This window comes from Pezoporus flaviventris, unplaced genomic scaffold (assembly GCF_033815535.1).
Source record: "Pezoporus flaviventris isolate CSIRO_AGI_PZ_B2104156 unplaced genomic scaffold, CSIRO_AGI_Pfla_v1 ptg000015l, whole genome shotgun sequence".
Classification (NCBI taxonomy): domain Eukaryota; kingdom Metazoa; phylum Chordata; class Aves; order Psittaciformes; family Psittacidae; genus Pezoporus; species Pezoporus flaviventris.
The window spans coordinates 15,243,703-15,265,318 of NW_026892563.1; the positions used below are offsets into that span (position 1 = coordinate 15,243,703).

Here is a 21,616-nt window from a genome sequence, read left to right on the forward strand (position 1 = left end):
ACAAGAAATGTGGAGCAGGACTTACAAGGGCACGTAGTGACAGGACAAACTGAAAGAGGATAGATTTAAGATTAGACATTAGGAAGAAGTTCTTCCCTGTGAGGGTGGTGAGACACTGGTGCAAGTTGCCCAGAGAAGCTGTGGCTGCCCCATCCCCAACAGCATGCAAGGCCAGGTTGGACAGGGCTTTGAACAACTTGGTCTAGTGGAAGGTGTCCCTGCCCATGGCAGTGGGGTTGGAACTGGATGAGCTTTAAGGTCCCTTCCAACCCAAACCATCAGCCTATGCACTAAGCTCCCTACCAGTGTAAATTTGGCTGTTTGGGTGGTGGTTTGTGGATTTGTTTGGGGTTTTTTAATCCTGCAGAGACTGAAGGTGTTGGTTGGATGGATAATGGTTGAACCAACAAATAAACAAAAAAAAAGGAACTTCTCTAATTTGGGAAGTTTCAAAGAGCACACACACACACTATTTTCTTATTCAAGAGGTTTTAATGAAGGCTCATTTTAAAACCTCTCACACTGTACAACACAATTAAATGTACATCAAGCTCAGATAAAAAATAAAGCTTTCTTACAAAGTACATTTTTCCAGTGAATTTTTTCTTTTTTTTTTCTTTTGCAGTAAAAATAGCTGCTACATAAATCCCTCCTGATCTTTGAAAAGGAGTCACAGTTATTTCCAAAAATAGAATTCATATTTTAATCATACAGGATAAACTGCAGGAAGAGACAAGTCAACTGAAAAAATAAGGCTTGTATATAAATTTTTTTCAGAGGACATGCATAGAAGTTGAAAAACAGATGCCATTTATAAAGAAAAAAGGTAATTTTAGCCATATTAATATTTTCATTTTCAGTTACAGAAGAAACCACAAACAGGCCCTTTATGTCCCAGAATATAACATCAGTGTCTTGTAAAAATGCCAAAATGCACAAAGAATTGCCAACTTCAGTCTTGGCAAAATACTGAGCCAGCCCTCCCTCCCCACCCCCCCATTTCATATCGTAGGCATACCATATGCATGCACACTGAGCACTTATGTTGTCTCTCAGGCCAATTAAATATTTGCAGAAGGTTGTATATCCTAGACAAACATGAAAAAACTCCATTTGATAAGTTTACATTCATCCTATTTCAAAACACACACACAATTAGTTTAATTTACACTATACAGTATCTGTTAAATAGGAGCATTACAGAGTTTCAAAAAGAATCACAGAATATATACAAACTGAATATTGAAATGGTACAATTTTCCTTCCCTTCTTTACAGGGTCTTTTCTTTTGTTAATGGTTGCTACATCTGGTTTTGGACACAGAGTGTTTATGTACCTATGCAGCACATTTCTGGAGGAGCAATAATAATAACAATAATCATAAAACGTGCTTTAGAACAAAACTAATATCAATTCTCCTTACTGCTCATTTAAAATAAATTACCTTTGTTGGGGTTCTTTTTGTTGCCTTTTTTTTATAAATTGCATTGTATTACATGTAAGCAAGGACAATGGTATTTTAAAATATCTGAGCAACAGTTCTGCTGCATCACTGGTTTCTCATCCAACCTTTGGTTTTAAAGCCAACCCAGTTTTCATGGCAGTGAAAGTAGCCAAAACACTTCATACGGCAGTACAGGCAGTTGAAATGCTTAACCTGAGAGCATTTCCATATCTTCATGACAGAGCTAGGGTCTGTGCTGACTTCCATGCTGCTCAAGTGCCCGACATGGCAACACCCAAGGCTACCGATGAAATAAGGCCTCTTCCTTCCAGCTCTCCCTGGTTACAAAAAAATCGGGTAAGGTCCTTATTTCCCAACAGTTGCAGCCATCTGAACAGCCAGAAGAACTGACTACTATAGACGGTTCCCAGACACAGTCCCAACGCGTGATCTTCGCCCCTGCAGCATCACGTTGTTGGGCTCAGTCCTCCGTGTCGGGCTGCACCCCCAGCATTGCGTGCAGCTCCTCTGCTGTGTACCCCAGCAGGTTCTGCAGGTCACACACGAAGCGATACACATAGCGTTTCCCTGAAGTCTTGTGGATGATGTTCTTGTCATAATAGTAGCGTAGGCCTCGGCTGAGCTTCTCATAGTTCATTTTTGGCTTGTTTTTTCTCCTTCCCCACCTCCGTGCCACCTGGCAGTCCGAAAAGAAAGCGACATGCAAAGGGTTTATTCAAGTCATGTTCTTCTAGTCGGTGGCTGATAAACAGTTATCAAAGCCTTTTTTCAGTCACAGCGTTTTACTTGCTTTGGATGTCCCAAACTCAGGTAAGAGAAGAGTTTGTGACTGATCCCACAACTGAACATACCCCAGGAAATTATCAGTCGCAGCTTCAGGAGAAAGTGGCTGATATCAGCGAAAAGGATAGCTATTGATAGTGGATAGGTCAAAATGTGTTTAAGGAGATCAGGTTTACAGGAAATATAGTCTCTCCTCTCTCAAGAGGGCACCATTTAACTGTTAATTTGCTATTGAGCAGCACAGGACAGGTCTTTAACTGGAAGCTGAATGAGATGAAGTTTGTTGGGGTCAATGACTTCTTGCCCTTTTTCTTTTTTATATAAAGCCTTTGTATCACATCCCTTGATACAATAACTTTCCTGCTGGTAACAGTATCAGAAAATGAAAATGCATTCTGCTTATTTTTAATGACTAAAGCTCTAGTTCCCAAAATACTTCAAAAGTGGCACTACTGTGTATCTAAAAGAACAGCAACAGGCAGAAGGCATTTTCCCCATGCCTTTGGGCAGTCTAAGGCATTGTTGATTCAACTACATCCAGTAAACTAATCTTACAGTATTCCACTGTCTGAAGAACAAACTTAGTATACTACCTTTACATTTCAAGCTATAAAATGTGCTCTCCTAACTACAACCAAATGCTAATATCCTTGGGTGGGAGGAGAGGGGGAAACATTCCACAGCAATCCTGACTGTACAATAAAGCATTTGCATAAAGATGAGATTTCAGCAAGTGTCTGATCGTGTAAATGCTTTAATAAAGACTAGGCCCACAGATGGTGGATCAGACCTTAAATATTTGTGCTCATCACAGTTAGCCACATACCTCATCTGGGTCAGCAAGTTTAAATTCCCATCCATCTCCTGTCCAACTAATGAATGACTGACATGACTTGTCAGTCAGTAGCTCCAGAAGGAATTGCCATAGCTGTATAGGTCCACTGCCTATTGAGAAAAAAAGGGTGGGGAGAAGCCACAATTAATACTTCTGCAAGCTCTTACCATAACCAATGTATGTAACCATACTCATATCTCAGGGTAGATCTTGCATTACTGTGATTTTTTTTTTTTTAGCAAAAAACCTAAGGTTTTTCTCTGTAACACAAATCTGATCCTATACATGTTAAAATGAAAAGTCTACTTTTCCAAGGAAACACAGGATTTGACACAAGGTATGGCTTTCCCTTTCATATGGATTCCTTAACCTTCACTGCTGCTTCCCATCAGCTGCATTCAAAGCTCCAGGGCTTGTCCTGCAGTCCTTGGCTTGGCAAGTGTTCTAAAGCAAAAACAGATTTCGGCAAGGACTGCAGGAACAAGTTCTTAACAGGCAAGCCAACACCTGCAGAAACTCTCAAGTACGGTAGTTTTATTTCCAAGTTTCCCTCTTTTTCAGACAGATCAAAAAGTGCATTTGATTTTTAAGTGCTCTGGCACACCTGCTTCTCCTTGCTTTAGATGGATGGATCTATGATACTTTCTTCAGTAACATTTAAAATTATTACTCTTATGAGTAGTGGTCTCTTGACTACATTGCAAGGCATACCTTACAACTATCAATAAAGTCCATACTAATAGAGAATACTGATGTTACATAAGAATAGGAGTGACCATTTTGCTTCACTACTTACCAGTAAAGCCAGCTAGAATTGCTGCCGGTATAACTGGTTTCCCTTGCTCTACAGGATCACTTCGTTCTTGAATATAGTCTTTGAAAGACATTGTAGGTTTGCTCAGACACAAGGACTGGCTACAGTCATCTTCAAAACTCTCATAGGATGGCACCCGCTGTAAATCCACTAATGACGACTGGCTGTTCCAGGACTGTAGCATTGAATCTGAGCTTTCATAACTTTCCGCACCGCTGTCACTAGATTCATGCTCCCTAAGCTTACCTTTATGAAACAAACAAACAAACAAACAGTGTTGGGTTTGGTTAGTTGTTTTTTTTTATCCTACTCAATCCAGCTTGTATATATCAATTACGGAAAGGAGGAAAAGCCATACAGAATATGACCTCAGACCCATGGTTATGCAGATAACAACTCACCAGAATTATCTATGAGCAAGTTCAGATTGCTTCTTGGGAAATCTTGATTTACTGCACAGTAGTTGACACCAACAGCATCTGCTTGGGTTTTAGGGAACAATGAAAACTCTTGCTCTGGATTAAGGAGATTCGGTCCTGTGGAAGTCTGACAGACATCAGTCAGGAGGCTAGGTTTGGGATAACTGAGGGCTTTAGGGTATCCAGGCATTTGCATACCATATGAGTTCTGATCTACATTTACAGCTGAAGAAAGAAATAAAAGAATTAATTAGATGATTTGCCCTGCAGACCCTTAAACACACTAATAAACCTCCTGCACCTCACTACAGTTGTGCCACAAAGAAATTATTTACCCATGAATACCTAAGAGAAAGATAGATGCTACAGATCTACTGAAGTCAATAAGAAGATCCCCATCTAATGGGCTCCACATCAGATTCTGTAAATCTCCCTCTGTAACTTGCTGATCACAAATACATGTATTATTTGTATTTCAAGGAAACTACAGGGGTACAGAGAAAGCTAAAGAAGCTTAAATGGTTTTGAGTAAGGCCCTCATCATTAAGTGGCGTAGTAAGGTTGAGCTGAAGATTGACTATGGTAGAATGAAATACAACGCTAATCAAAGGGAGCTAGCACTGCGTCCCACACACTTTGAAAAGGTAAATTTCACTTCCAGAGTCTTCAGAAAAGCCTAAATATAGCTCTTACTGCTCCCCAGTGATGCTAGTTTTTGACAGTGTTTGCTAGAAGTGGGAGCAGTCATTCTGCTCCACAGATGTAGGCTTTGGCATACCAAGAGGAAATTTGATTTTCTCAAAGCCTTTGCTCTTCAAAAGACTTCTGATATGAATTAGATGACAATTAAATAATACTAGGAAAAAAGGCCATAGCAATTGAAATCAAGTGCTCTCTTGAAGCACAGTGACTATTCTGGTGTGCTTTTTTGTTTGGGATCTGTGACATGATTACAGTAAACAGAGATGTAAAACGTCAAATTTCATAAGATGCTTACTTAAGGAATTATTATTGACCCAGTGAGGAACTGAGGTGAGATGAGAATTCTCCACATACTGATCCTGTGTCTTCTCTTGGCTGTCTGGAGAGAGACGAGGGGGAAAAAAAAACAAACCAAAACAAACTTTAATTTGTTTTTTTACTTTTATGTATCTGACCTGTGGGCCACAAAAAGTTTCCAACTCTCATGAGTATTTTGGGGTCATCATTCACGTGAATTTTACAAATACACTCCACTGAACCCTCTCTCTTGAAAAAAAAAAAACAAACAAAAACCAAAAACACACCCAAACCACCTAACCAATTTCCAACAGGCTTGAAAACCATCCTTCCAATTGAATTTTAACATAAAACTTAGAAACAACATAACTGCAGTGTATTTTAAAGTCCAAGTCTTTAATGTTTGCAACTACCAAGTGCTACAGTCCAAACCCCATGGACTTCACAAAGCACTGCATGTAGGGATTTAGCAATACCATCAGTGTTCACCCGAGACACCTACAGGTGTCTTTGATTTTTTGATATTCATTCACTGAATTACCTCAAAACACTACATTAAAAGAACAAAACCAGAAACTTGTAATGAGAACTGAACAAATTTTGTGCAACTCTTGTTTATCTTTTTAAATGGGGTATTAGTCTTATCCTAATCTCATTTCAATAATTACTCCAAATAAAATCTGACCACAATAGTACTCAGACTGAATACTGAAAAACTTCTGCAGATATCTGTATGTGCTTTGCATATCAAGAATTTATTAATGGTTAATAAAAGCATTATCAGAACTAAGTTTTAAAGTTCATTTTGAGTCTTCACATGTAATAAAAGCCCTTCATAGAGAAACAAGTGTTGAAAGAGTCCCATTTGTGTTTCTATTAGAAGAGCCTTAAAACAAAAGCTTTCTGGCTCTATAATTACCTTTTATCATCTGTTCCAGGTGTTCCCACAGAATATCACCCACATAGTCAGGTGCCAGTTCCAGGAAACGCTCCTTGCCCAGGTTGCACAAGTCTTGGCCACTCATAAGAAACTGATGGAAGTTCACATTTACCAAGCTAAACTCATTAGTAGCCCATGAAAGCCATTGGCAAACTTGCTGTTCAGTCCACAACCAGGGATCTGCAAGACAAAGTATCGAGCATTTAGAAATAACTCCTGACCTTTGTGAAATAATCTTCATTAGAAGGCAGTGAATGAACAAAACTGTTTACCCACGTTACTTAGTTTTGAATGAATTCAGAATAAACCTATTCTGATTTAAAAAAAAAATGCAAAACTGAAAAACAGTCCTCTATTGTTCTTCTGCATTCACTTGTAATCAGAGATGTCCTCAGCTTACTTGATTCTCTCTTATGCTGCCAAAGCATGAGCTCTTCATGCACCCATTTTTAATACTACTAAGTCTGGTCTTTCCAAGTCAAGCTGTGGTGCCAGATTCACATAGGATCCATTCTTGTATTTCCTACTGACATCATTCTTTCTCTTCTGAAAGAGACGCTATTCAGCCTCCTCCTTAGCATTAAAAACAGAAAAAAAGCTTATAAATAGAAAACACTTACTATTTGGGATACCCAGCCGACACTGTTCCTTTGTGAAACCACTGAAAGTATCTTTCAAGGCCTGACTCATCACAGCCTTACTGCATGGGGTTAACAGAGGCAATTCACAGTTGTTAGACTCTACAAGAAACAAAAGGGGTGGAGGGAAAAAAAAAAATACATTAACTTTTAGGCCAGTGAAAGGAGTGACAGGTTTTTGCTGCACTATTTGAAGAATAAGAAAAGGATGCTGGAAACTAGGTATTTTAAACCCAGAAACAAACAGCATAAATGATTTTCTGGTATATTCTTTGACTTAATATATCAATGCTAAAATCTCTGTGCTACTAGTTGGATAGAAGTTGCATCATGCTAAATTAAAGTTTTGCAGCTTTCCATGATCCTCCTTTACTCTTAGTACTTACATAAAGGGCCTTTCTTGCAGGGAAACTTTACTTTTTCTTTTTTAAGGAAATATAAGACTGCTTATTCCCATTTTGTCATCTATAGCTTGACCTCAGACTTTCTTATAACACCAGTCTTCATTTAGTTTGAGAGCTAAGTAACTGACAGTGGGGTTGTGAAGAACCAGCTTGCACTATTTATTCCAATGGAATAGAAAGCAGTGTTTTAGATTAGGAAGCCTTTTACTGATACTTCTTGGTCAGGACCATTAAGCTAAGGGCAATTTGAAGACAACTTCAGCAATTCACAACTGCATCCCTGAACATTTGAGAGCCTCCAAGAACTCACGTGCAGGTTGCATTTGGAGGAGCTCTGCTGCACCAGTCATGTAACGGTGGCAGGGTATAAAAAGGTGATGAACTTGGCAGACTCCAAGTTAGTTCATGAAGCTGTGCAGCTCTTCTTGTTCTCCTAGACTGTATACAGGCTCCACTTGACCCAGCAAGTGGAGCTCATTACCAGCCCATGCTTAACTACTATTTTTACCACACCCATGCTCAATATCTGCTGGGACTTGCTTTGCTGACCAGAGCAGGTTACTGATTAGAGTCACATTATAACAAAGGAGTGCTTTTCAGAGGCTTGAGGGTTGGGCGTTTTTCCTTCCCCAAGGGGAGATAAAGGCAGTACAGGGTAAAATGTCTACATTTCAGATAAGCCCTCATATTTTGTCAGGGATTCTAGGCAAGGATTGGTAGAGAACTCACGGTATGTTTGTCCTACACAAAGACGCAATAAAAAAGGATCTGTAAACATCCCCACTCCTGGGTTTTAATGTATTGAGTAAAACACACTGGGATTTACCACCACAGTTTTCAAGAAAGGAGCTTGCAGAGCACTTGCATTTTGATTATGGTTGAGATGCTGCAAGTTTAAATACACATAAAATTATTTATGTATTTTTAAAATTCTCTTAGTTCTGTTTTTATACCTACTAAGGCTTCTTCCATGGACAGTCAGTCTATTAGACTACTGAACCCCAGTTCCCATTCCTTTTCAGTACAGAGAATAGCAACTATCCACAGAACAAAACTCCCATGGGCAAAATCAAACATGGATACAGAAGTCTGTGTACTAAACTATTCCTTTTTGGGAAATCCATGTAAGAGCATAGCCATGAATTGGTAGTTAGACCCCACAAATTTCTGATCTGCTGACTGGACTACGGAACAAAGTGAAGAGTTACCGTAAGAAGTAGAATCAAATCCTGTTGGCACTTCCTGAAGAGTTTGATCTTCATTTAGTGAGAAGAAGTATCCAGCAAAAAGAGAGTTTGAGCTATCAAAGGTGTCAAATGCTGGTTGACGCTGAAAAGCAACACAAATAAAAATATAAACAATGTGAGCATTTTGCTAGAGCACTATCAACTTCACTGCTGGAAAGTGCCTGGGTTAGGTTTCCTAGATTTGAAGATCATGCACAAGTACTACCCTCCATCAGCTAACTTGTGCCCTTGAAATATAAACACAATGATAGCATAGCTTGTTGTACATTAATACAAAACACTTGATGTTCGGACCACAGTGCTAGGTGGGTGGCATGTTCTGCAGGTTGCAGTAAAGCCAAGTAAGGATATTCTTAGTTTACCTGCAAATGAGGCTTTTAACAACAGAGAATGCACATGTGTGTGTACAGCTATATATTTATTTATTTCTAGATATATTTTAAAGAAATCCTTATTTCCTTAACCTTTGAAATTGACTATTCACTTGATGAATGGTTGATGGCAGAGGCAGGATCAATAAATTATGGAAAAACAATTGCCAGTGCAAGACCTTGAGTAGATTTATTCTGTTTTTTTGGTTTTTTTTTTAAATAAAAAAATTAATCTGAACCATATCACTTGAAGCCATACAGTCAGCCTTACAGGACCTGCAGACAGATATTACTCCTTTGCTGTGACTTTTATACTTGTGAGTTACTGCATTTGCCAGCTACCACATTCTGCAGGCTTTCAAGTGCTCAGTGAAAGGCTGCTAGTTTCATTATACACAAAGGGATGAACAGGACTGATAAAAATGTTCCACATAGAGTGGATTCTACTAATACGTTGGCAACATTCAATAAATATTGTTATATTTTGGAAACCTATTTCTTTAAAACATGACTTGTGTCAATTGTGTATGCCAGAAATATTAGTACTTTTACTGGATTACTCCACAGCCACATTAGTCTTCAGGGGACAGAGGGAATGTTAACAAAGAAATAAACTTAAAAACGACTTATGCAACTTTCCTGTTTATCACAAGAAAACTCTATCTGTAGTATCTAGAGGCATGGATAGATAAAAGTTGCCACTGAGATTTGTAAAAGCACCCGAGGATAGAATATTGTTCTGGAAAGCTACAGTTTGTTCATAGCAGCTACTGCAGTTCAGGGAGCTGGAGACAAAGGCAACTTGCAAATGCTTATTTGTTTTAGGCATCCACTGGTCTGCCAGCTTATGCCAAGGTAGGAGATTTAGATGACGACAAGGCAAAGATTTTTCACGGCAGTATTCATTTACGATGCACAAGCAACCCAAGTTATGTTACTGGAGTAACAAATGAGTATTAACATTTCCTCACAATCATAGAATCACAGAATAGTTAGGATTGGAAAGGACCCCAAGATCATCTAGTTCCACCCCCCCTGCCATGGGCAGGGACACCTCACACTAAACCATCTCACCCAAGGCTTCGTCCAGCCTAGCCTTGAACACCGCCAGGGATGGAGCATTCACAGCCTCCCTGGGCAACCCATTCCAGTGCCTCACCACCCTAACAGGAAAGAACTTCTTCCTTATATCCAATCTAAACTTCCCCTGTTTAAGTTTTAACCCATTACCCCTTGTCCTGTCACTACAGACCCTAATGAAGAGTCCCTCCCCAGTATCCCTATAGCCCCCTTCAGATACTGGAAGACTGCTATGAGGTCTCCACGCAGCCTTCTCTTCTCCAGACTGAACAGCCCCAACTTTCTCAGCCTATCTTCATACAGGAGGTGCTCCAGTCCCTTGATCATCCTCATGGTCCTCCTCTGGACTTGTTCCAACAGTTCCATGTCATTTTTATGTTGAGGACACCAGAACCGTATACAATACTCCAAGTCAGGTTATTCCCTACCTTTCCTTTTTATCTCACCACAAAATTTCAAGTGGCTTGGAGTCTCTTTGCACCAGGTGCCTTTTATGTGCCATGTGTCATCCCCCATCCCCCGTCTTCCCAAGTTACATTAACTCTAGTAAGAAATAAGGAACCATATTTTTAATGGTTGTATTTTATAACAGGCTGCAATACGTCCTAGTAGACGCATTATGAAAGCATGCACTTCACAGAAGAAGAGATAAACAGTACCATGCCTCAGTTAACTGGGTTCAGAAATCTCCACTGAACACTATCCAACTGAGACAAATTGTGTACAGTTGATACCCCCACAACTAGAGTCAAAGCCAACCCGCAAAAGGCTCACATCTAAATGAAACATGTTAATAACAATTGCCAAACCTCCTAGTAAAAGATTCTTTATACATTACTAGATAAAAAGCACTGACTCATCACTAGTACCTAGAAGAAAGGGCAAGTTCTTTCAACACCATCTGGAAACTCCTGCTTTTTGTGTAAATAGCTGACCCTTATCCTGAGTCACTGGAAAAAATGCTGTGGCATGTGAATGAGTAAAATCTATACTGTGCTAGTTTCACATTTCAAAAAGGAGAAAAATTAATGTTTAAGCAGGTTCTTAATTTAATACTAAAAAAGGGGAAAACCCAATACACAATAAATTCTACTTGCCCTACAATCGTACTATTTGGATTTTCAACATATGTAAGAGCAATTATTACAGAATGAAAAGAAATGTGAAAGCTACAAAACAGTAGAATACAGGACTCTACATCAACTTAATTATATGACAACTGAATACTAAATAACTGCTTAGAACAACCACTGTGTCACAGAGCACACAGCTGTTAAATTGGGGATCTCTTGTGGATTTTGTTGTTGTTGAGGGCAGGAGCATAAGCTAAGAGGGGACATAAAGCATCAGAGAAGTTAGCATACCCGTCTCACTAACTCGTTCTTCAAAATATGAACATTCCTCAAAGTTAATCAGAGTGGAAAGTCTCTTCCTAATCTTTAGCCGGTTTACATTAATCAATGTAATGTAAAAAAATTGATACTGAGATTTAAAAACAACTTGTATAAATGGGGAGAAGGGAAGCCCTTAAAGACCTGAGTCCTTATGGTTTGCCTCTCATTAGTCCTCAGCTGTAAGCTCCTTTCAAAACAAGGTCATAGACACAATCTATAGAAAGATAAATATATTTAATAACTATCTTTGTTTTCCTACAATGTATTAGAATTCCATTTCATATAGTTGCATACAGTAAGTGAATAACCTACTTTTTTTTTTTCCTTCGGTGAAATGAATCAGATTTAACCAGTCATATCAGGAGAGCCCTTTGCCACTCTCATTATGTTAAATATATAAAGACCACCCCTACTGCCAGTCCTGTAACTTTTATTTAGGCAAAAGTGCTGTGCCAACTCCAATGGATTTCTTGTGTATCTCTCATTTTCAAATTCTTCAAATTTAGGGGGCGGAAGGAGGGAATCTCCTTGGGGGAAGAGGGTTGGGGGTGTAAAATTTACACCTTCCTATTTCAGTTCCTCTTTTCACATCTCTGCTGGAAGTGGAAATACTCTAGAAGATTGAAGCTTACAATTAAATAAAACCTGAACATCTGTGTTCATGGTCATACAATTCCTGTGATGGTATTAATAAGAACACAATAAATACATTAGCCGGGAGATGCCCCAATTGGCTTTAGAAGGCGACAGCTCAAGATTACTCACCTTGAGCATTCCTCTGTACATGTTAGACACAGGAGCTACTTGATCCATATTCCTGATCCCAAAATCACTCATCTGAAAAAATGAGAAAGGTCACATGAAAAATCTTGCTACCTAGGAAGCAAACTTATTAACAGACGGATCTGACTGCTTCAGTACAGACTACGGAACAGCTCCCAGAATGAGATCCAGGGAAAGCTTCCCTTCTCATTGCTCACATCCCGACCACACAGGGCACAATTTCCATCTTGCTTACGCAGCTTTTTAACTGGAAAACCTTTCACAGGCATTACTGGTGTTAAAGTTCTATGAAATGAGCAAACAAGAGGATGATTAGCCTCTGATACCCAGTGTGAGGGCTTTTAGTACCTTATACTGTTAGTCTGAAAAGCCTCCAGAAGTCCTTTATCCACCAAGAATCTATTGCTCTATTTTCCAACTTTCACCCATTATCTTAACCATTCAATTTTGTGCTATTTTTGCTTACTGTATTCCTGCTCACACATCATGATTCACTTTGGACTTTAGCTTTCAAATGAAGGAAGAAGAGACAGAGTGCTCACTGTGATACACCTTCATGTACTAACCCTTTCACCCTTTCATGAATAATCACTGAAGCCAATACCCACTATTAGCAACCTCCTTCCTCTACTAGGCAAAGCATCGCCCAACCATGTTATCTCGCACATTTTGTAAACATGGGATTAGCATATTTATAAAGCTTTAGAGGGCTTAAGTTTTAATTGAAGAAGGCTTATTCAGTAAAATATCCTTTTTAAAGTGCTGATAATGGCACCACCATTAAAATGTTCATATTATTGAAGTTAAAGCTATACTGGATTGCCTGTATTACCAAGAACAGTGTTGTGTGAAGGCTGTATGACTTGTTATCCCATATATCACTTAAGGAAAAGAGTGATAAGATTGATATCCTTTTACTGGCCTTTGGGAGAGATCAAACATAAGGAATAAAGCCAGTTTTATGGCCATTGTTCAGATTTATCATGATGCTGTAATTCAGGTGTTGGTGAATGATACCTTATCAGACTACACTGCGGCAAGTTGTCTCCACAATTTTTCTTCTCCTCTTTACAGCACTGGGCTAAATTATCTTGCTCCACAGAAACTGCCTGAAAATGTGTGCTTGTATTTAAGTAGTCACACAGGACACCAGTAATATTTCTACAAAACTGTGATCACTTATTATGAACAAGTTCTCTCAGCTATGTTAACACAAGGAGAAACAGAAATACAATCTTAAACTCAGAAAAAGAAGGCAAATCAGGAGTTTAACAAAATAAGCTCAGCTTAAAGTAACAGCACATTCAAAAGCTGTCCATATAAATAAAGAGGAAAATAAACACATTCAACAGTCAAAGACAAGGAACCCTTTTCTCTTCTTATATAGCTGATCACTTGAAAAAAAATCAAGAGTCCTTAACCTGAAAGGCCCATTTCAACTTCACTGTTATCAGATGTATGGGGCTCATCATAATGCTACCCCAAAAGTACAACCATAGAGTCATAGAATAGTTAGGGTTGGAAAGGATCTACTGTAAGCCAGTTTTTGCCTCAAATAGCATGTACAAATATTTGATCTAAATTACACATCTCATTGAGCAGCAAAGAATTTTACACAGCATGAGTCTCACTCAGCAAGCATCCTAATCTTTTCATTAAATTTGCCACAGTTTAAACAACTGTTTATCCTTGCATTCGGCTGGGCTTTAAAAAAAGTATATGGCAATTTCTAACACTCTTTGCTTTGCCTTCGAAATCTGCCCTCATGCCTGGGGATAGCTAGCTGTAAGCCTTACCAATCAGAAGGTATTTGTGAAAACACCATCTGTGTTTTCAGTAATTTTAGAGCTGATTCCCAGTGAGGGCTACAAATAAGATTTCTGGCACTTTCATGTGCAGTCTTGGCCTCTACATCAATCCTGTTAGGGACCTCCCCACTCCTTAGAGGGACTAGAATTCTCTCCTTCGTGGGTTTTTTTGTTTCTCTGGAAGTGTTTTAGGGTCCTAAGACAAAAGGTTCACACAAAGTCTTCATTACACGACACTGCTCATTAACCCAAGGCACCGTTTCTCTACTGTAAGCTGCTTGTCTGTTCTGTGGCCTTGCCTGGGCACGACACAGCTTACGAAAAACTAACCACCAAGCTCCAGTCTCATAACACGTGAAGATCTTTAGTATGTTCTCTAACAGTCCTTCTTCCTTCCTCCAGCCAAATCCCTCATGTTTTTATGTGTTTCTATAGCCCTTACTCATCATACATCAGTTCTCTCCCCATCTGCAGTATGAGCTTCCAGTCCCGAGATCTGAAACCCTTACAGAGTATCACAAGACGAGTGGAGCTGAAATGTCAGTATGTCTTTTTGCGACACAAAGGATTAAAGCCGGCTTTCTGCTGGACTTCAAAAGCTGCTGTTTCAGTTCAGAAGAGACACTAGGGCAGTGACTGGGCCTCACTTCCAACTCCTCCACTAATGCTGATGACTGCTACTTGCCAGCTATAATTGGTTTAACTGGCAGGACACCTTCTCCAACACCCCCGCATAGCTGAGTGGGTGAACCAGAACAGGGTCAACAGGATCAGGCACTTATTAACTAATACGCCTGAATTCTGATCAACTTCTTTTCAGCAACAGCCAGGTGCTTGCCCACAGCTGGATTCAGCTAGGAACCATCCCCATGGAGAACTAAACCATACTAGTGTCCACACCACCTCTCCACTGGTTTTGGGGTTGTGTTTTTTTTTGTTTGCTTGGGTTTTTTTGTCCTTAAGAGAGGTGTCTGGTTGGTGTTTTGCTTTTACACGGCAATTTTCTTTTAGCCAAACCATCTCGGTAGCAATAGGTTAAGACACAGCCGCGCTGCTCCTCCGTACAGCTCTCGGGCTCCCCGAACAGGGATGAGCGAGATAGCCGGTATGACTTTTCGCACATATGACACACTCGCCCACATTAAAGTTAGATGGGGAAATCATTCAGCCCAGCGTTTTTTTTTGAAGTCCCTTTAAAGTACTAACCAAATCCAGAGCGCGCTGCCCATTAACCCTTCCCTGCCGGCCGCGCAGCCGCCTCAACACCAGCATCCCGCTTCACCGCCGCTTCGGACGCGGCCCGCCCGCCTCCGGGTTAACCTCACGGGGTGCTCCCGCCACCCTCTTAGCCCGCCGGCTCTCGCCATACCCTCGGGAGAGGTCGCTCAGGCCGCGTTCCTCATGATAGGAGCCGAGGGCCGTGCCCGGCTCTCCCAGGCGGCCGCCAAGATCCCCCCATGGCGGAAACCCCTTCCTGTCGTCCGCACCTCACCTGGTCCCCGGCGCTCGCCTTGCTCCTCGGCGTCCCTCGGCGGCGGCACCGGCACCGCACAAGAGTCCAGAAAGAGAGTGCCCGCTGCCTCTCAGGGAGCCAAAATATCCTCGATGCGGCGGAGCCGGCCAACAACAACAGCGGCCGCGGGCTGATCCCAGCTGAGAGTCCCGGAGGAGGAGGAAGGGGGGCGGGAGGAGGGCCGGGAGGCGGGTGCCCGGCGGCGGGTGTGTGGGCGCTGGTGGCCGAGCCGCGGATGCCGCCGCCCCGTGCAAAGCTGAGCCGAGCCGCGATCAGCAGCGCTACGCCGTGCAGTGCCGCGCCAGCCGCCCTCGCAGGCGCTCTTCAGCGGACGGGGGGAGGTAGCAGCTGTCGGTCCCGCCTCCCCGCAAGCCCGGCCCCTCTCGCCGCCGCGGGACCGGTTGTTGTCGTGGCTGTCGCTACGGCTGCGCTGCTGGAGGCCTCGGTACCGGTAGAGTGTGTCGTTCTCCTGACCCTGACGCTTGCTCCCCCCCCCCGGCTGGTGCTGCGGGGCTTGAGGACAGGAGCAGGCAGCCTTAGCTCGTTGAGAGAGACAGATTTAATTACGTTTTTTCCTGGCTATACAGGAGATAAATCACACTGAACGTTTTCCGTGCTTATTTTTTATTAACACTCATCCTCGAGATAGATAAGGTCATGAGAATGAACCCATAAAATCAAAGTATCTGTACAAATAGTCTGTTTCCATAAGTAAACTGTGGTAGTCGCTGCTGTGGAAATTCAGCACTTATGTCATGTTGCACCTTCTACAATTATTTTGGGGAGTTCTTAATATAAACTGGATGCAATGTGAAAGCTGCACTGACAGTTTCATCTTGTGAATTGCAGATCCAACTCCGAAACTGTGTTGGCGTTCCTCAGACCTTGACAAAATCTGGTAACCCTTGGAAAGCTGCAAGAAGCTCTATGCCACCAAAATGAAAACCAGCTTTCTCTAACTGTATTTGTCAAAGTGAGCCTCCCTTGAGAGGCTGAAGAGATGGTAGGGAGGCAGACCAGAGGCATGGGTTGCTTCCCTTATTCTGCTCTGAGCTCATTGGAGCCATATGACTTTGTGGACTCTCTTGTCGCACTGCCTCCAACTGACTGCTTTTATGTGCTGTTGAACACTGTGTGCAGCCAGCTGGGGGGATCCATTTGTGCTTCCCAGCTCCCCAGCCTGGTTGTGCATTGGAGCGGGTTTCTGACAGTGTCTTGGTGTCTGACGTGCCTGTCTGCCAGCTATCAACCTGCACGCTCCAGTTGGGAAGAAGCTACCGTGCGTGCATCTGTCCAGCAGCTCTTCAGCTGTGGGTGCACAGGGAAGCTGTATGGCTGCGTCCCACAGCACCTACCTCGCAGGTTCCAGATACAGTCCTTGGTAAATCACCGAGCTGTAAGGAGGAAACAATCTGGAGCTGCAGTTTCTTGTTGCTTCCACCCTCAACTATTCTAGATTTTCAGTGAACACCAGGGACCTAAACTGCACTTAAAAAGCTGTTCTTTAAGCTTGCTATTACACCTTGCTTTATTTAAACTAACTCCCATTTCAAATTAACACTTGTGTCATATGGTTGTAACTTTCCTTGTAATAGGAGCCCAGCAACTGCTACTTTGCAGTTCCTCACCAAATTTCAACTGACCCTTTACCACGTGCCTAAGCTGTGATTATTTTTGCCATTAAAAGCCATAGTTCCCTCCTTCTGTATTTTTTCAGCTATTTCTGGCCACAGCCAAAGCTGGACCATGCAACTTGTTACCCTGGAGAAAGGTTCTCCAGTATTTCTTTCAAACTCTTTAGAAAGCTTTCTCTGTAGAACACCAGGATATATTTCATTCCTTAAGGTCAAATGTTACTGGCAAACTGTGACAGTCTACTTCGAGAGAAGTGTCTTAATTATGCCAGTGACATTTCTTACTTCAGGAGAATCTTGATCTAATAAGGCAAGATCTGTTATAATCCTAAGGGAAACCATTAAAAACTGTATGTCAGCTGCATAACAATTTTAATTATAACACTGACAAAAACAATTATGCCACCCTCTATATAGGGGAAACATCTGTCGAAAAGATAAGATGAAAGGCTGGGAGTTATTTATTTATTATTAAATTCATGTTCTGGCATCCAGAGCAAAGTTATTAACATGGCCTGTTTTTTCTCTATTAAGAGCCCTTATTTTTAGAGTAGTTCTTCTTACAGAAGAGTATTTAATTTCATTAGATACTACTTATAGTTAGTATACAAATACAGTTTTGCTCCCTTAGAAATGGTACATGCTTTGTCGGCTGGAGCACGTGATGGATGAGGAGGGACCAAGGGAGCTGGGTTTCATTAGTTTGGAGAAGAGCAGGCTAATGGGGGATCTCGTTGTTGTTTTCAACTGCTTAATGGGAGGCTAGAGCAAAGAAAGAGCCGGACTCTTCCCGAGGTGCACAGTTGCAGCAGGGGGAATGCCAACTGGATAGTTGGAAATAAATGTTCCCAGTGCGAGCGAAAGCTTCATCTGTGGAGAGTCTCTGATCTGGACCGGCCAAAGCCCCAAGCAACCCAGGCTGAAGGTTGGAATAGAGGCCTGCCTCACCCCTCTCAGCCCAAGTTACTCTATAATTTTGTGATCCCTCTGCACTGCTCATTTTCAAAACATAGCAACTTAAAGCTAGAGAGTCAAAGAAAAAGTAGGTTTGGTTTTGTTTCTCTTCTGTAGCGTACCTGTCTGTTTTGTTCTGTTTTAGGAATTGTCCATCCTCTCCACAATTTCTTTAGCTCTTACCTGTGCGTTTATGCATGTGTGTGTTGGCATACTGTCAGCCAGAGAGACAGAAGTTCTGTATGAGCTAAAGAATAACCATGGCACCAGCACCATGCTGCAAACTTTCAAGATTGTTTGTTGTTGTTGCAGACCTACAGGTGCTTTCTTGGGTTTTTTTGCAGGAGTGAGGGAGCACTAACTGTGGTACTCAAGAGTGAAGTGGCTAGAAAGGGAAAAGGAAAGAACAGGGATAAAGACTAAAGAGCTAATTGCTGCAAAGTCATTGCACTGGGGTTCTGTGGTAGTCCAGAGAGGTAAGACTTTTTTCAGGCCTTCTTGCTCATCATCTATTTCTTGTTTGTGAATCAAGTGAATCCTAAGTGGTTGTTTCTGTTTTTTTTTTATTATCTTTTTCTGTAATGGTGTCTCAAATATGCTGGAGAGTTACCTTCTTGTAGTGAATTAAGGCAAAGGATCTTGTTAACTTTTTTTTTAAGTATGTAAGTACATGACAATTTGCACTGAAAGCAGTGGGTGGTTGTCTGAGGTGGTAGTTTGGCCCCATAGTTCTGATCTGAACAGCTGCAATGCTGATTTGTGAGTTCACTGGCAAAGAGAGGGAGGAGAAGAGCAGCAGCTGATGGTCAGGGCATCCCAGGGGAGGGCTTCACAGTGTCTGCACATCACGGTCTCACTGTGGCCACCAAAGAGGGGGAATAAGATCCTAAAAATGTAGAAGTTTAAAGCATAGAGAGGGAATGTGAGTGGCAGGTATGTGGAAGAGCTGCATTGCAGCCAGTACTCCAGAGCACCTATGACTTACTCCTCCAGAATTTCTCTTGCGCCACAGGAGAGGACACACAGGAGTGAAAACCCTGTCGTGCTCTCAAAGTATGTGTTGTGCACTCATCTGCATGTTGGCTCAGCTCCTCTACCTGAGTATGTTTGGGGTGCACGTGTCCCTACTCCTCCTCCTCCTACTTGTTTTCCTCCTCCACCTTGTCCTGCTGCAGCCATGGGGAGCAGCATGGCTATGCTGTGCTGTAGCAGCCCTTGAGAGGGGAGCACCATAGGTGTGTGGTGGGCACTCAGGGGTGCAGAATGGCTGATAGGCCAGCACCTCCTCACGCTTTTCCTCGCATCCCTGCAGTACTGGGGACGCCTCTTTGTTCATTTGCATTCAGTGATATAAATAAACAGAGTCATCCTGAATCTGAAAGAAAAGACTGTATGTTTGTGCCCCTAAAAGACAATTAACAATGAAGCTCCAGTAGTGACTGTAAGTTCACAGCATAAAGAGTCTCAGGAAATACCATCTTTGAAAAATAAAGGCCCAGCTATTTCGGTTTGAAATAGCAGCTTCAAACAGGACGCTATTATGATTGAAACAAAGGATGAAACTCATTGACTATGCCATTCGAACACAATTAAACCAAAATATTTATACAGGGTCCAGGAAAGGGGGTTATCAAATGACCTTTCACTTAGATGTATATTCTTTGCTGTTAAAATGAAGCCGTGCTGAAATGTTCTCCCCGTGGTGTTTGGTGCACAAAGTGTGACCAGGACAATTTCTGTGAAGGCATCTCAGTGAGTCACAAAGTGTAGCAAGTTATTCATGTGCGTGTCATTATTCTAAGCCCATGCAAACCAACATGAATAATTACTGTGGAGAAAAAAATGCTATGTCAAAGTTGTCAGCATGTTCAGAAATTGCTACCTTTTGCCCATGAAGTGCTGCATTTCATGTTCATAAAACTTAAGGAAATTAAGTATACTGCTAGCTCTGTAAAGTATCAAAGTTTGAAGTCTTATGCTTCTGATTTTTTAGTTAAGTGAAAATGTTATAAGCATGCCTCAAATAATGTTGCCAGCGGACAGGAGAGATGCCTAACACATGAACTGTGGGATGATGTCTCATATGACTGAAAAATTTAAGCCTTTACCTTTCATGCTAAAGCAGAAGATTAGTTGTTAAACTAGCTAGTGCTTAAGAGATTGCTCATACTATTTTGGGTGTATTTAATTCATTTCATGCAGTCTGAGGCATAAAATAAAAAGCACATGTTAATATTTTAGGGCCAAGTGTATTCAGAAACAGCAGAGTTTAATAACTGCTTTTGGATGACTGTGTTCAAAAACATACACTTGAGCTTCCTTTAGCTTTTTCTTTTATCCGCTGCATTTCATGTACTCCTGGTTTCATGTAAGAATTACCTTGCTTGTGTACAGACTCCTGTTCAATGCTCTGTGATGTGCCCTTTATCACCACATTTGCTCTCCCACCTATGTGGGCAGCGGCATGCTTCTCTTACCAGTGAGGGCACCACTTCATCTTGTGATGAGTATAGTTCCTCTCTTCTCCTCCACCATCAACAAATGATATAGGACTTTTTCATCATTCTGTGGTGGCTGTAAAAGCTGATGCTGGCACTTGGCAAGTTGTGATTTAGAATTTTACATTAGCCTTAGGTGTATTGATAATGGTGTTTTTGCCATGGAGTGGAAGAGCCCATTGCCAGGAAACCTTGCTTGTTGCTGCTGCTCTTGTACTTCTGCTAAGTGGGAACTGTGTGAGCACTGGGTATATTTTTGGAACAGTGATTTAACATCATTTCTTTTGTACTTACATACCCTAGAGTGTGTGAGTGCCCAAGACCCGGCGTAATTGAATTTCTTCATCTTTTATGCTTTCTATTACCTTCTTTATTATTCTCAACCTACTTTATTCTCATCTCTTACTTCCCAGAGCAAATTCCCAGTTTGCTTTTTTACCTCTTTGACTTATCTTTGTGTAGCAAGCAGTATAAGCCAAGCACCGGGTGGTGGTAGAACTCATGGCACAGAAAGTGAGTGCAGAGTCTTATCTAATCACTTGTTTCTTTCTGGCAGGAAAATACTATGATTTCATCCCTGTGTCCCTCTTACTGCATGTTTAGTGTGTATATACAGCCTTACATAAAGAGAAGTGGAGAGTCTCTTTCTGGTCAGTGAATAAGAAGAATATCTCCATTTACACAATACTTCGAAATTCCTTCAGAGCCTGGCAGTTGCTACATGTTGGGACCTACAAGACATGCATTTTTCAGTTCTAAGAGTGAGGGAGAAGTTGCTGGCCTCTTTCTTGACCTAAGTAAAAATTCAGGCATAGACCACTGTAGTCAGGATCATTCATCTCACTCCATGTTGATGATCTCAGCCTGGAGCGACCAGAGAAAAAAAACATCTATTGAGCAGCCTTGACTTAAATAACATCTATGTAAGAACAACATCATATTTTATTGACTTACTCTTCTGCTGGAAGACTGTTCAGGCCTTCCTATCTCAATGAATTCTACTGCAATCTCACATAAGTAGGAAAAGGAAAGTCAGT

At 41.4% G+C, this 21,616-nt stretch overlaps 1 protein-coding gene across 1 annotated transcript; it reads right to left on the bottom strand.

Moving 5' to 3' along the window:
• Positions 1 to 472: 472 nt before the first annotated feature.
• ETS2 (ETS proto-oncogene 2, transcription factor) lies at positions 473 to 15,813 on the bottom strand. Its single transcript, XM_061453560.1, has 10 exons — positions 15,473 to 15,813; positions 12,155 to 12,226; positions 8,506 to 8,626; positions 6,876 to 6,995; positions 6,235 to 6,435; positions 5,314 to 5,397; positions 4,299 to 4,541; positions 3,880 to 4,143; positions 3,075 to 3,193; positions 473 to 2,141 (listed from the first exon to the last, which is right to left on the bottom strand). The coding sequence occupies exons 2-10, from the start codon at positions 12,224 to 12,226 to the stop codon at positions 1,926 to 1,928; spliced, it is 1,440 nt and encodes a 479-aa protein (XP_061309544.1). The 5' UTR covers positions 15,473 to 15,813; the 3' UTR covers positions 473 to 1,925.
• Between the last annotated feature and the right edge of the window lie 5,803 nt (positions 15,814 to 21,616).